The sequence below is a fragment of the Mastigoproctus giganteus genome, chromosome 3 (genome assembly GCF_048544385.1).
Source record: "Mastigoproctus giganteus isolate SK-2022 chromosome 3, ASM4854438v1, whole genome shotgun sequence".
Lineage (NCBI taxonomy): Eukaryota > Metazoa > Arthropoda > Arachnida > Uropygi > Thelyphonidae > Mastigoproctus > Mastigoproctus giganteus.
Window position 1 is genome coordinate 8551294 of NC_143577.1, and position 16404 is coordinate 8567697.

The following is a 16404-nucleotide window of genomic DNA, read 5'->3' on the forward strand; positions in this document are numbered from 1 at the left end:
GAAGAGCATGTAGTTTGACTTTTTACTTCATAGGACTGATATCCATTGACCTCCTAATCCAATTTTGGTGTGCCTTGCACCATATCTGATGTGCATATATTTTTGTTATGGAAAGCAGCACTTCCCAAAAAATTCATGACATGCAGCTCTCTGTATCATGGAAACAGGCAAACTTTTTTCTAGTTTGCCTGTGGCTACTCACCCCTCCAGGCTAAGATTCTCTAGGATCTGTTGGTAAGATGTGGTAACCAGGCTCTCATAATGAGTCATCTTAAGTCAGCCAGTATTTGACACGTGCAAAAAAGGACAGATGGAATAAGAGCAGGATATGTTTGCCATTGGCCAAAGTTTATGACATTGTAGAGCAGCTGTCATCTTTTAATGGCTTAAAAAGGTGGTTTTGTTTGTGAACATCACAAACAAAACATCACCCTTTATGAATTGGAATTCACACATCTCTAGTGCATAGAAACCTCGCCTGAATTCAAAGATGCTCTCATAATTATGGCAAAGGGTTTGCTTACCTCCTTTGCTTCATCCTTTAATGTAATGGAATAGAACCCATTCACCCCAGGCACCTTTTTCTATGTTTAGCTTCAATAATTCTTCATCCACTTTCCTTTCACTTATCACAAAATCATTTTTCTCCCTGTTAGAGTTTACCAAACTGTAACACAGAGCTAACTCTGGCATTCCCTTCCCTAAAGAATTCCTTATGTGTGGATGTAGATACCAAATACCTATTCAGGTATATTCACTTTGTCAGCAATTGGACCGGGATTATCAGCAGTTAAACCATCAATATCAGTAGACCAATGTGATTGAACTGGTTCTGTACTTCTATTAACAGTAGAAACTGTTAATAGAAGTACAGAAGTCTTTGCTGCTTTCCTTTGCCTTCTTTGCAGAGACTACTCATAATCTCACTTAGCTTCCCTAACCTTGTTTGTGACTTGATTACAGAGTAGTTTACATCTACCATAGGCTTCTGTTTCACCTGATCATTTGTGTGCATCTCATCCATTATTCTTCTCTGTCACAAGTCTCATTGGTTTATCTGACATCAATTGAGGTCTAAGTGTTTTGAACAGTATTTTTTAGTTGGTTTGAAGAGCCTAGTAGCTTCTATGATGAATTCTCTGATTTCATCAGTTCATCACACTGCACAGAATTTAAAAAGTATCTGATAACACTGTAGTCACCCTTGCAATAGCAAAAGCCCTTCCCTTTATCCTTGACAGTAATGTCCTTAAGTAAATTCTACATTGGTACACTGGTCACTGCCACCCTGTGGTTCTTTTTACCAGCAAATTCTTAATGCATAAAGAATTGCTGCTAATAGCTAGATCAAGAGTATTGCTTCCTCTTGTTGCCCCTGTAACATGCTGCCATAGAAAATAGTCATCCAAAAAAATTCATAAAAATCTTGCCACTTAATATCTGGAATGCTAAAATCCCTCATTTTAAGACATAGATTTCCTGGCCCACCCTTTCTCTCTGTATGGTAGTTTGTTATCACAGTCATTAAGCCTATAACACATTCCTGATCTTATTTTTGTTATCCCAGTGTCTATGTTCACACTGATTCAATATAATACTAATGACAAATATGTAAAATTAATAACAAAAATAAATATAAAAAAGCAAATAAACTGTGTATTTCCCTTCTCATGTAGGAAAGCTGACCTTTGTATTTCCCCCAAGCTGTCAGCTTCAACTACACACAGAAGTAACTTATTCCAATAATTAAACAATATTAGTATTAGCAATGGCCACATGGTGCAAGGAAACCTATGGCTTATGCTGCACCAGCCAAAAAAAAAGAATAAGAAAATAATAATAAGAAGAAAATTTTAAAAATAATAATTAATAAAAGAAAAGGAAATAGATAACCTATGCATTTCCCTCCTTCCGTGGGTAACCATCCAGCTGACCTTTGAATTTCTCCAAACTGTCAGCCTCTACCACCCATGTAGGTAACTTATTCCAGTAATTTATAACTTGCTGGCTAAAATAAAACTTTCTGGAATCCAGTTACTTATGTAAAAGAAAACTCTTCAATCCAGTCTAAATCCATTTTCCCCATAGTTTTTAAATGTATGGCCACCCATTTCTGCAATCATTTATAACAGTGAAAATTTCACCTTCCTGTAGGTCTCAATCAGGTTAGAGGTGCCTGATATTTGAAGTCTTCCTTCATAAGGTGCCCTTTGAAGGAAGGTCTCACCAAGAAGCTTTATGCCTTTTTTTTTAGGTGCAGTCTCCATACTCAGACACAGTATTATAAATGCAGTCTTAGAATTGCCTTATACATAGTGGAATGCTAATTTATTCAACAATGGAGTTCTCATTTAGAAACTTAAATATTTGTCACCTTTATGTATTATCAATAAAGACTGTTTTTTACTTGTAGTGAAATTTTTTCTCATGGCATGCAAAAATTGTTATATATACTGAGTAGGCCATGTTTCAACTTACTGAGTAATAATTTGTGCAAGTTAACCTGGTGATAATAGCACCTCCCAGTTGTAACAAACACAGTGGCAGGTCACCTGATAGTTTACCAACATTCTTTTAAATTTTTTGAAAAAGTTTTGGATTTGTGTGAATTCTTCATTGACAATATTGATATTTCATTCTTTCTTTAATGTGTCACAATATAATATTTTATTTTTTAATGAAGAATTCACTATTTAAAAAATGCTGTGTTTTTATGCCTTTTATTATTTTTTAAAATTAATTCTGACGAAAATTTAAAAAAAAAAAAACAATTTAGACATAAAATGAGAATCTATTAATCACTTCCATTTTTAAATTTCAAAAAATATATAATTTTATATATATTTTGTGTGTGTACAGCAGACTCTCGATTTACCAAGACACTTCAAGATTCCAAATTAAAAAAAAAAATTTAACAGCAATCATAAAATTCAAGTAATAAATAGAATAGGTATAAACAGATGTTTTGCAAGTTGTAAATAAGCGGTGTGCAGTCAAAAAAAAAAAAAAAAAAAACCAAATGTTTAGTTTGTTTTAGTGCGTTGTGTCGATTGTTGTGTTCCATCACACCGCAAAATGACAAATTTTGTTTTGTTATGCATGTCAGTGATGTCGGAATTTTTTTTATAGTAACTTTTTTTTGTTTGTTTAGAAATAGCGAAAATGATGGGCAAACACAAGAGTTGTGCTTTCAATTAAACAAAAACTTGAAATTATTCAAAAGTTTGAAAACGATGCATCCATTAAATCTCTAATGAACCATTATAATGTTGGTGACCAAACCATGCGCAACATTGTAAAAAATAAAGGGAAACTATTAGATTTAAAATTGACATCATAAAAAATAAACGGATGCATCGTTATTGGACACACGAGTAGGGCGTGGTAAGTTTTTTTTTCGTTTTTTATCTATCGCCAGTTGCTGAACATTTTTCGATATAGTAAATAAACAAAATAAATTTTCTGTTTATACTCCGGGACGACCAAATGGTCAGAGGAGTTCACAAGATAGACAGAATACAAGAAACAGCACCGTATTTAGTAGTCACTGGGCTTGAACCCCAGTCACTCAAGGCACGTGTACTTATGCACCTGCGTGCAGACCACTCGGCTACGGTGGCCTAAGTCCCCGACTTGCAATACGTTATTTGTATTTTTTTTATGACTGAAGATTTCAAGTGAAGGGGATACATGTTTCACCATAATGTAGAAACTCACAGAATTCCAGCTATCTGTATTATCACAAATGCAACAAGATCGAGTTTACTACCCATTTATAATGAATTGCACTAACAGAAAAGCCCAATAACCCGGAAAGTGCAAATTGTTTTTATTGTTTTATGGAAGTGACCTCCAGAAATGTGCTTTAGTAAAATTTGAGCTAGGGTGGAATGATAATAGCCCCTAACCCTGCGAAGTTCTTTTCAGAAAATTTCATTTTGACCGTTATCATGGTGCTGACTAAGAGAATAAATGACAGCGCTACTAGTAAATCTACCAAGAAAAGGAAAGCGATCAAGTTTTATCAGAAAATTAAAATAATAAGGATGTATGAAAATGGCCAAACATTAACAAGTATCGTGCAGAATTCAGATTTGTCAGTGGTAACAGTGAACACAATCATAAAGGAGAAAGACAGAATACGAGAAGCGGTCAGCACCAATTAAGGTCAACTATAATAAGGCTACGAAATACATACCAGTTTTTACAGTACAATAACATGCGTTTTTTCTTCCTTTTATGTTTTCTTTTCTTATGTGCCACTTGGGCTACTTCACCACTGTCCTCAGATAAAGTTTTTAATTGAACTAATTAAAAATATATAACTATTTTTCTTCATTCTTCTGAGGATATAGCAGCAATATTTTATTAGTCATTCCTGAGTTACGTAAAACTCTACTTACGTAAGAAATCCTGGAACGTATCTCTTACATATGTCAAGGACTTACTGTATTTTTGGATTAACCGGTAAACCGATTATCCGGGAATATTTTTTACCATATATCCTGGAAAATCAAGAGTCTATATATATTAGATACTATTATTTGCTTTTGTTTTCAAATTGCTTTCAAAATTTAAAATTATGTATGACTGTATTAACGTATTCTCCCAATATGACTGCTCCTCATTGCATTGCACCAAGGAGCAGTCATATTTGGAGAATATCACATTTCATTTCTTGTTTTTACCATGTGAAAAGATAAAATTAGATGTTAAAATTAAATACCCACATTAGGAGAATATATGCTATTTAATTCTGGCTTCTGAAGTCGGCAAACAATAAATACCATCTCCACCATCAATTAAGGGCCATGCAGCGTAATGTACAGAATATTCCGGATATCATTACCTGGAAATGATTGATAACTACAATAAAGATGATGACTGGTATGATCTTATCACTTTGCTTCTGGCAGCTATGTGAGTGTTATATCCTGCCATCTGGCTTAAGAGGCATGAAATCCCTGAGGATAAAAGCCAACAGATTGAAGATGGCCGACAGGTTTATACCAGCCAGAGCTGTACTGTAGGAACAAATTGGGATGTGGTTTACCCAGGCTATTGTTGCTTAGCAGCAGAAATAGCATAAATACTAACATATGTATGTTAGTATTTATGCTATTTCTATGGCCCTAGATGCCCATATGGCCCTAGATGCCCATGTGCCAAAAAAATCCTCAAACAAACAAGCTTAGTAGCTGTGTGTACACAATAGTGCATGTTTATTTGAACAAGTATATGTCTTGCATAGGTTGTTTCATTGGATGTGTTATTAGGTTGAACATTTTGTACTACCACTGACAGGACTCTAGACAAAAATGTAGTGCTAAGCTATTCATTGTATATTTTAGCTATTCTTTTGTATTTCATTTTATGTCAATCCCCTTGAATTTTCTGTCGTAAGGGAATTTGTTCCTCACCAGTGTAATCCTGTATTTATATTTGGTAGGACAAATGAAGATTTATTTTTACTGTATGTTGAATTAGTGGACGAGTAAAACAATTAACTTGAAACTGTAAACAAACATGTAATTTGAAACTTAGTGGAGGGTCACCTGTCAGGTTACCCTCCACTAAGTTTCAAACTATTAAGTTGCAAAGGGTGGTTGATTGCCTGACAGGGATGCGTTCAGAGATGCATCTAGATGTACCAGAGGTCATGTGTGCCAGTTGAACACACCCCAGACCATTACCGACCATTCACCTGCTTGAACAGTTCCTCGTTGACATGATGGGTGCATAGCTTCATCTGGTTTCCACCAGATATGCACTCTCCCATCTGCTCGAAAAAACTGGAAACGGGACTCAGCTGACTAGGAGACCTGCCTCCAATCATCCAAGGAGAGCAACAATGGCAATGATTTATGCTATTGTCGCTCTCCAGTTGGCTGGAACAATGCAAGACAGTAGTCGGCGGCCACGTTCATCCGCCACCTTTCTCTGCCCATTGCACTGTCCACGATGAGATGTTATTTTGGAAATGGCATATTACTGGTACACTCTTGATACTGTAGAATCGGGATAGTGCAATTTCTGTACCACCACCCCCGCGATAGAGTGACTCATGCATTGGGCACCTACTACATCCCTCTTTTAAAGTTGGTTAATTCACAACATTTATTCATACTGATATTGAATTACAGTCTATGTGAATGGAGTGATGCAGTGTACTTATATACCTGCCACTCGGTGGGTTTGTCCGGTGAGAGAGGTGACAGCATCACGTTGCCCAGGAACCAGGTATCCCATGAATTCTGTCCTTTCACTGTATATATTCATATAATATACATGAAATATAAATATATACCACAAGGATTCAGATATTTGTGAAAAAGTTTTAATAAAAAAATTAATAAATTTTAAGCCCACCTTTGTCCCTAATAACAACACTGAACAGTCCATCATTCGAACACTTTTGCTCAGTTCCGATAGCAGGAATTTTTGTCCATTTCTCCTTCAGTACAGTTGCCACTATAGCTGTAGAAGATGGACAATGGACATGTGTTATGTTTGCATTCAAAGTGTTCTGAACTCTGGGCGCAACCAAGTGGACTTCATTTTTGTCAAATCAAGGTTTTAAACAACTTGCTATTGGATAGCATAGTGGTATCCAACCTTTTCCTGTACAGGAGCCATGTTCAAAGTTAGATTTGTTTTGCGGGCCTCATTGAGTGATTTGAGAAAATTAGTGTGTTACATTTTCCATCATATCTTGTTGCATGTAAAAGGAACTTTCTTTTTTCATGTTACCATTTTTTATTATCAGGCTATAAAAAATGAAATACTGTATATATAAAAAATAAATTCCCAACACTTTTATGCACAACAAATCCATGTTAGTGATTTATTTTTTTTGATTTTATTAAAATTATAAAAATATGATTTACTTTTGTTTTTTAAAAAAATTCCCTACTTTTGCTTTTAAATGCTCACTAAAAAATTTACAACATGAAAAGGATCACTGCTTTTCAATATTAAGATGAATAAATAAATATAATGATACACCTAAAATTGAAAATATTTGAATATTTTAAGTACGATACACAATTACATTTACTGGGCAAAACATTTAATGCAAAAATTTTTATTTAAAATGCTGTTTTAGGTCATTTTCCAGGATGGCCGTATAAAAATAATTCATGGGCCATAGATTGGACACCACTAGGATAGAGCATTATCATGGTGGAATAATAGAAGGTCCAGATTTGGGTACCACAGAATTGTGTACGATGACAGTGTACAACTTAGCATAATGGTGTTTGGCACTGCAACTAATGGTTCAAATCCTGATTACGAAAAGTAGCCCACACTATTACCATACTTCCTCTAACTTCGCTGTGGGTACGTTGCACTACAGCAGATGTTCCTAGGCATTCTCCATGCTTGACTATCCAGGGGCTCACATCTGATGAGTATGGGCTTGGCACGCACCCAGGATCCTGAGCTGGATATCATCATTCTTCTCTTTCTTGTTGGTGATTCCCTTCTACATATGACTCTTGTTCTCTCTCTCTCTCTTTCTCTCTCAGGGTAATGGCACCTCTGTAGCCAGGTAGGCAGGAGCAGCAGTGCGTACCACACGCTTCTTGATTAGACCAGGGTTTGAGCCCGTGACGACCAAATATGGAAGATGTGGAAAGGTCAGCGAATGACCACCGCATATCCCCGGAGCAATATGGCCTTAGTTGATAATGCTCCTAAAAACCAAATAACAACAACAATAACTCAGGTTAATTCAGAATTTTTTTTTTTTGGCTGGTTCAGAATAAGCCTCAGGCTTCCTTGCACCATCTATTAATAATAATAATAATAAAAGGGGCGCGATGGCCCAGTGGTTATGACACTGGACTACCAGCCTGATGGACCCTGGTTCGAGTACCACCTTTGCAGAAGCGAACGCAGCTCCATCAAGCTGGGAGACCGGTATAATAATAGTAATAAAATTAGAATAATAATAATAAATAAATTAATAGTAATAAAAATTAATAAATAAATAAACATTGTGAAAGTTGCTCCAATTGAACTACTTACCCCAAGGTCGAAGTGGCAGCTAAGGCAGATTGTGGCCTCATCTGGCATCACTCCTGAGAACTACCACTGGACATATGCCAAAGCTAAACAGGTCCACTTCCATAGATGGATTATGTCATAGAGCACTTGCTCCACTGTCTTCCTCGGGAAACTGTCTTATGATTTTGCGAACTGACCCCTCTGCCTAAGGACTGAACGTGAGTGACTTTACCTGCGCCACACTCGATGCAGTATGATTTCAGTTCGAAAAATCATAGACAGTCTCCCGAGGAAGACAGTGGAGCAAGTGGTGTTGTTCCCCCGTATGGCTACCACAAGAGAAGGGCAAGACCATCGACCCCCCCCCACCAACTGGAAGTGCTAACTGTGCTAGTGACCAACCAGGAAGGGAGAAAACGGCAACGCATGAAGTGGAGCATCAAAATGAATACATACATCATGCAAGCATACTACGAAATAACGAAGCTGGAGACCAATATGACAACTTACAGGGTGAGAGTACAAACCAAGTGGTTGGAACGATTCCTGGATATTCAGGTCACTGAACAGCGGACCAGAGAAGGACCATCATCACGAAGAACCTGATAGTTCCTGCAATTTTGGAAAAAATCAAGCAGGACGTGAGCAATTAACGATAAAGGATAAAGAATACGAAACCAGAAGAGGAAGAGCAAGAAGAAATACAACCCACAGCAGCTGAAGTGGAAAGAGATGAGGTCATGATATCCAGAATAGAGGACGAGTGGAAGAATGCCCTAACAGAATTTGAAGGAATGGACCCCCACAAAGACTCGTGATACCAAAGCAGAGGCCGAATAGAACCTTGTGGAGAGTCACAGACCACCTCAATCGCCACATAATACTGCATTACCTCGACAGCAATGGTGCAACACTGAAGGCCATCCACACAGCCATGTATTGTGCTGTGGTAGCAGCCACGAGGATTAATGGAAGAGAAACGAGAGACCAGCAGCAGAAGAACCGAAAACAGAAGGAACTGCCAGCTTCTCTGATTTTTTGCCAGGTACAATGACCCAGAGACTATCCCGAAGTTTCTCACTCAAGTAATCGTGTATCTGAAGCTTAAAGACGAAGATACAAGAAACCCAGCAAAATATAGGCCAAAAATCACCTGGCTCCCAACAATGTACAAGATCCTGACCAGCTGCATAACCAGGAAGATATTAGACCACTTGGAGAGCAGAACATTCTGCCGAATAGCAGAAAGGATGCAAGGTGCAATTAACCATAGATGCTGCGGTTATGGAGCAAGCCTACAAGAAGTACCGCAACATGTACACAGCCTACGTTGATTACCGCAAGGCCTTCGACTCCGTGCCTGATAGCTGGCTGATAGAGGTGCTGAACATCTACAAAGTCAATCCGATAGTGACAAACTTCCTAGGAGAAACTATGGCGAAATGGAGTACCACCATTAAGGTCGAAAACATCACAACCAGACCAATCCCCATCAGGAGAAGTATCTTTCAGGGAGATGCCCTGAGCCCATTGTGGTTCTGTCTAGCACTTAACCTGCTATCCACCATGCTCAATAGTAGCAAGTACAGATATAACCTCAAAGAAGGAAAGAAGAATCTGTACATTCTCACCCACCTGATGTACATGGATGACATCAAGCTCTATGTGGTAACCGAGAAGCACTTCCAGCAACTACTCCAGATCACCGAAGGATTCAGCAATGATATTAGGATCAAATTTGGTCTAGACAAATGCAAGACCACGGATTGCAGGGAAAATTAATCAACTGAAACTACCAGCTGCAGACTGGTAAAGAGATCAAAGCCATGGCAGAGGGAGAGGCCTACAGATACTTGAAGACGATGCAGGCTCAGCAGTTACAGCATGAAGAAATTAAGGCGTCCCTGACCGAAAAATAACATCAGAGACAGAAGCCTGCTGAAAGCAAAGCTGAATGGATGGAACACAGTTAAAGCCATAAACATCTATGCAGTCCCAGTGCTAACATGCTCCTTTTGGGTCATGGATTGGACTAACACCGAGCTGGAGGACATCATGAGAAAGACAAGGACAAGGACAATTATGACCAAGAGCCACCAACACCACTCGAAATCTGCTGTGGAGAGACTGACAATTGCCGGAAAGGAGGAAGAAGGGGCCTGATAGACCTCATTGAGCAGCAGAAGACAGCAATAGTTAACCTGAAGGATTACTTTCAGAAACACACAGCAGCACTCCAGCATGTCATAAGGAAGATATACAAGCGGTATACCCTACTCAACCTAAGCTAGGAGTCCCCCTCCCAAACCAGGAGGCACAAATGAAGCTAGAAAGATGGACAGAGAAGGCTCCATGTCAGACACTATAATGATCTCCATCAGAATCACATAGATAAAATTGCTTGCAATGCATGGCTCATGAGCAGGATGCTCTTCCCCGAGACTGAAGGATTCATGTTTGCCAACCAAGACCAGGTAATCAACACCATAAACTATAGAAAATACATCGCCAAGGAGCCTGGAGTGTCCGATGATGCCACCCGGCCTCAGAAATGATCCAACACATCATCGCGGGGTGGGGTGCAAGGTGATCACCTAGACTGAGTACACTCATAGACACGACCAGGTAGTCAGGATAATACATCAGCAGCTAGCAAGGAAATACCAGTTGATCGAAGAAAGTGTACCATACTACAACTATGAACCCCAGGCAGTACTAGAGAACCCAACCCACAAGCTGTACTGGGGCTGTGCCATAATAACAGATAGGACAATCCCGCACATCAGACTGGACATGCCGGTTCTGGACAAGAAGGAAAAAGTTACCTATCTGATTGATATAGCGGTACCCAACACTGGCAACCTGCAGAAAACCCATGGGGAAAAAAATCAGAAAGTACATGAACCTAAGACAGGAGATCAAAGAGATGTGGCATATGCAACTAGTAATAACCATCCCGATCATCATGTCAACCACAGGTATGGTGCCAAAGAACCTACATAACAGCCTAGCAGCAATAGGTCTTCCTGTGAACACCTACAAGGAACTCCAGAAAGTCTCAATCCTCACTTGTAGGATAGTCAGAGTTCCTCGGCCAACAGTAACACCAGACATAAAAACAACCACCCTGTGCACTTGGTAGCAATGCCCGTCCTGAATTGCTGATATGATATATCTTCAAACAGGCCTATGGGACTGGGAAGTGTGGGTACCCCCAGAGGGTCTTGGACAAATATATTTATAGAGTAGAGTCCAATCGTAGGGAGTCGCCTGCCCCTGTGGCTACCGCATACATTCCTTACTATCCGGGCCTTTCAGAACGCATTGTACGGGCACTGCAGGAGTGTCAGACCTGCTGTGTGCAACTTCTGGGATGGAGGTTGCACAAAGTGGTGTCTCATGTTAAAGATCCCGTAGCCCAGGACTATACTAGTAGTGTGATCTATGAGATTAAGTGCCCGGATTGTGAGGAGTGTTATGTAGTAGTAGTAGTAGTAGTGGCATGTGATGCAAGAAAGCAAGTGTATGAGCTTATGCAGCATCAGCCAAAAAAAAAAAAAAAAAAAATCACACCATTCCCTCCAAATGCCTGTCCAGTTCCTCCTTAAATTTATTCAACCTATCAACTTCCACAATGACAGATGGAAGTTTGTTCCAGCAATTAACCACCCGCTGGCTAAAGGCAAATTTCTGCACATCTATTCTACATCTGTCTTTTCTTAATTTGAATTTATGCCCCCTTAGGTTCATAATCTGAACAAGTGGAAGGATCCCATCAGAATTCAGCGTGCTCAACCCATTCAAGGCCTTATACACCTCAATCAGATCACCGCACAGGTGCCTAGTCTCCAGCCACTGCAATTTGCAGAACTTAAGCCTCTCTTGGTAAGAGGATCCCTTCATTCCCCTCGCCAATCTTGTTGCCCTTCTCTGTACACGCTCAAGTAAATCTACATCCTTCCTAAAATGAGGCCTCCAGACCTGTACGCAGTACTCAAGGCATGACCTGACCATTGCCTTATACAGCAGGACAATCACCTCCTTTTCCCTGCTAGCACAATTCCTATATATCATTGACAAAACCCCATGACCTGCCCTGGCAGCCTGTCTGCATTGCTCAGAAAACTTCATATCTGACTGCACAATTACTCACAGGTCTTTTTCATTTTCTACCACCTTAAGTGTAGTACCACACAGTTGGTACGTTTCTCTGGGGTTACTTCTACCCATATGCAGTACTTTGCATTTGTCAAGGTTAAACTTCAGTTGCCACTTCTTAGCCCATCTGCCCAAATTATCTAGATCCTGTTGCAGTAGCACACAGGATCTAGATATGGGGGAGCACATGACCGCTATTAAGACTGCTAATTATGCAAGGTCTGCTGTGGCAGAGCATTTCTGGGAGAAGCAGCATCGGATCTCCCCTGAAGACGCGATCATTACGGACCGTGCCCATGGATTTTGGGAACGCAAGTGGCTCGAGAGCTTGCGAATCGGTTCATCTAGTAGTAATACTATTAACAGGGACAAGGGGACACATTTACACCCCCTGTTTGAGGCGGTTGTCCTCAGACGGGATGACCGGTTCTGTTTGACATGCTCCCGAGCCACTTCCGTTTCCAATGCGCTCGTGGGGAATGCCGACCATGTGTCTGATGGGCCACGTACATGAGTGCCATGGGTCTGCTACTTAAGGATGTCATTGCAGTAATAGTATACTGTTGAAGAAGGAGACAGCAGGCTCCGAAAGCTTCAGGTTTTATCACTTTTAATCCAGTTTATTTTAGATAATTTTATTGCTTCGGTATATTTTTAACGTTTTATCGCAGTTTATTTTATCGTAATTTATTGTAATATTTTAGTCTTCTGATAGTGTATCACATTATTTTATTATTTTTATAGTAAAAATTTTTAATTCCTTGGCTGGTGTTTGTCTTTAATTATTGCAGTGCTGTTATGATAATTGATATTGATAATCATGGAGAAATAATATGAGCAATAATAATAATGAACTGTGATATGCAATTTGTTGTTCCATAGCCTGTTTCCTCTGTTCCATGGTCCAAGAATAATGGGGTAGGTACCACTTCAGATGACATCTGGCAAGTTTTGGTATGATGTTTCATTTGTGAACAACAGCTCTGCCATGAAAATCCATCCTATACTGTGCAGCTTTCTACAGATTATGGTTGCACTTATGCAGCATTTATGTGGACAATTATTGTTCCAACATAACGTTTTCCAGGGTTGTGTCCATGTTCACTTTCACTATTTCAAGGACTAGTGATTACTATTTATTGTTTTTTTTTTATCCCTCCCTGATTGTTTACTCTCATTATTGTCTTTATACTACATTTTTTTTTTTTTTTTTTTTTTTGGTACATGAGCATAACTTGGCTTTGTGAGGTTCAATGTGGCTGTTGTGGACAATGAGAAATTGCTGTTATGATAATTAAACCTCTTTGAAACTTATAAAGTACCTTGTCATGACTCATTCTGTTTGTTTGTGACATATCTGCTTTTGCATTTATTTTCTAAATTTATTCCTTTGCATATATATCTTATTCACACCATTCACTAATTAGGAGGAGTATAGAAATACTTTTAGTAAGGGAATGTAAGTAGAATAACTTAGTATTCTCCTTAAGGAGAAATTTAAGCTGTAAAAGTATTATATAAGATATTTTTAATATTTCAGTGAGTTTAGTCATCATGGCTGAAGATGTTGGCCAGAGTTCAGATTCGCTAGCAACTAGTGATGAGTATGAAATAGTAAGCAATGGAGAACCAGAACAGGAAGATGCAAATGTAGATTGTGATGACATAGAACATATACCACATACTGAAAGAGCAGACAGTATGGAAGATCTCAGGATTACCAAAGAACTTTGCTCAGTATGTACCATATATAATTATATTAAAAATTTTATTAATGTATACTAATGAAAATTTAATTTTAGTAGTGTTTTATTATGTTTTTGTTACTTTAATCCATATAACAATGGTTAAATTGTTGAAGTACAGGAGAACTTTGTAATTTCTGGCTTTGCCATTCATTGATTTGGTTATTTGTAGTCCTGATTACGAAAAGTAGCCCATACTATCACCATACTTTCTCTGACTTTATTGTGGGCACGTTACACTGCAGTAGATGTTTCTGTTACTTTAATTCCTGAGATCCTGTTTTATGGATTGTTGGAAACTGCCTTAACTGCATACAACTGATGGTTTTTTACATACTTAACCAATCATGGATCAGGCACCCAGTTATTCATAAATCTTATTTTACTTGGAAATTGTCAGTTATACGTCTCGATAGGGAACTTTGCCATTGTTAAGTATTCATTTATCAGTTAGTACTTAGTACAATGTGTAATCTTATTTGCTTTTATGACATGTGATAGTTTTTTTTTTTTTTTTTTGTGGATTTCTTGGGTGTATAAACTTCTTCAGTTCATTGATTCCAGTGATACTATCTACGATCTTTTTATTATATGTTATGTGTGTATGGGTTGATTTTCATAGGTTTTTTTTTTATGAAAACTCCAAACATGAGAGGTATTAGAACTTATAGTGTGTAGTACTGTGCATGGGGTTGAAGGTTGAGAAGATGAAAGAATAGTACATGTGCTTAACTTAGTAGGCCATTTTGATAAAGTTACTCACAAGCTGAATTTAGAGAATAATTTAAGCATAGTTTATTTGGATTTTAGCAAAGCATTTGACTCTGTCCCTCATGAGCGATTACTATATAAGCTTGAACAGGTTGGGCTTACTGGTGATAATCTAAGATGGATTGCTGAGTGGCTGCAGTGCAGAAGGCAGAGGTTTGTGATTAATGGATATTCTTCAGATTGGTGTAATGTCAGGAGGGAGTCTCTCAAGGATCAGTTCTTGGACCATTGTTGTTTCTCATTTTCATAAATTACAGATGAAGGGATAGAGAGCATGATGTCGAAATTTGTGGATGACATAAAGATTGGCAGAGTCGTTAATGACTGGTGCCTAGCAGCGCTCCTTTAGGATGATTGAACAGACTTCAGAGATGTCAGAGAGGTGGCAACTATGTTTTAATGCTGCTAAATTCAAGGTCACTTGGGGAATAGAAACCACAAGTAAATACATTTGGTGGGGTTGATTTAGAAACAGTGGAGGAGGAAAGGAATCTGGGAGTTAATACAGGCAGATATGAAGTTTTCTAAACAGCGTAAACAGGCATCCAGGAAAGCCCATGGCGTCCTATCGATGATTTATCAAATGTTATCTTATAGAAATAGGGAGGTCATAATCCCACTGTATAAGCAGTTGTAAGACCACATTTTGAATACTGTGTTCAAGTATGGAAACCTCATCTGAAAAAAGACATTAAGCTTCTTGAAAGGGTACAAAGATAGGCAACTCGAATGGTGAGATCAGTAGAAGGAAGACTGCATGAGGAAAGACTCCGATTATGTGGGCTACAGAGCTTGGCAACCAGGCACCTCAGAGGTTGACCTGATTGAGGTTTATAAGGCTCTGAGAGGGATTATTAAATTGAATGAAGGTGAATTCTCACTGTTATAAAGAATTCCAGAACTAGGGGTCATAATTTCAAATTGCAGGTCTTGAGGTTTGGATTAGATTGTAGGAAGTTTTCTTTTAGATAGCAAGTTGGAACAAGTTGCCTTTGCAGTTAGTTGAGACTGACAGTTTGAAAAAATTGAAAGGTCAGCTGACTAGTTACCTATGCTGAGGACATCCCCTGCATACACACTACTCAGACTCTCTCCAGTCACTAGCTGGCAGAGTAGAGGAAGCAAAGTATATTCTAGCTGAGATCTGGGTCCCTTCTAGGGAGTCATCACTAGGTTCGATATGGTGGACTGTCTAGCAGCCAGCCTGCAAAAGCTGTTTTACAGCTGTACTCTCAGATTGGATCTCGTCACAATGCCCATCATAACCTCAAAAGATATCACTTGCATTACACAGAAGAGATGGGGGGATTTCCAGAGCTTTGCTGTGGAGACTAAACATGGGTTCCATCACTTCAAATCTCCAATAAGCAAATTGATGAGTGGTGGTGTTGCACCAGATGATGAGAGTCATCTACCACCTAGTATTGTCTGGTGACATAGAGGGGGCAGCATTCCTGACATGCATGCCACATATCAACCTTGCTTATGTTGGTTCACATAAGCCTGGTTGTTGCCTCCAGTATACTAGGTGCAGTGTTTCACACTTTGCACACGGACTATAACAGTCCCACCATCATGAAGGTGCAGTCAGAGCATTAGCATTAGTAGAGGCATATGATGCAAGAAAGCAAGCTTATGCAGCATCAGCCAAAAAAAACCCACTTCCACTTCACCTCTCCGTTCGTTCAAAATACCTGTCCATCTGAGCCTTAAATTTATT

The 16404-nt window shown here is 38.8% G+C and overlaps 1 protein-coding gene across 4 annotated transcripts in view; it reads left to right on the forward strand.

The window, feature by feature from the left end:
* LOC150087647 (rab GTPase-activating protein 1-like) overlaps window positions 1-16404 on the forward strand; it is a 298662-nt gene that overhangs the window by 133672 nt on the left and 148586 nt on the right. For all 4 annotated transcript variants that reach the window (XR_016546720.1, XM_090369176.1, XM_090369174.1 and 1 more), the window contains exon 2: window positions 13709-13905. Coding sequence is in view for 3 of the 4 variants with exons in the window: in XM_090369174.1 (XP_090225300.1) it covers window positions 13709-13905 (197 nt within the window). In the remaining variant the exon portion in view is untranslated. The remainder of the gene's footprint in view (window positions 1-13708; window positions 13906-16404) is intronic.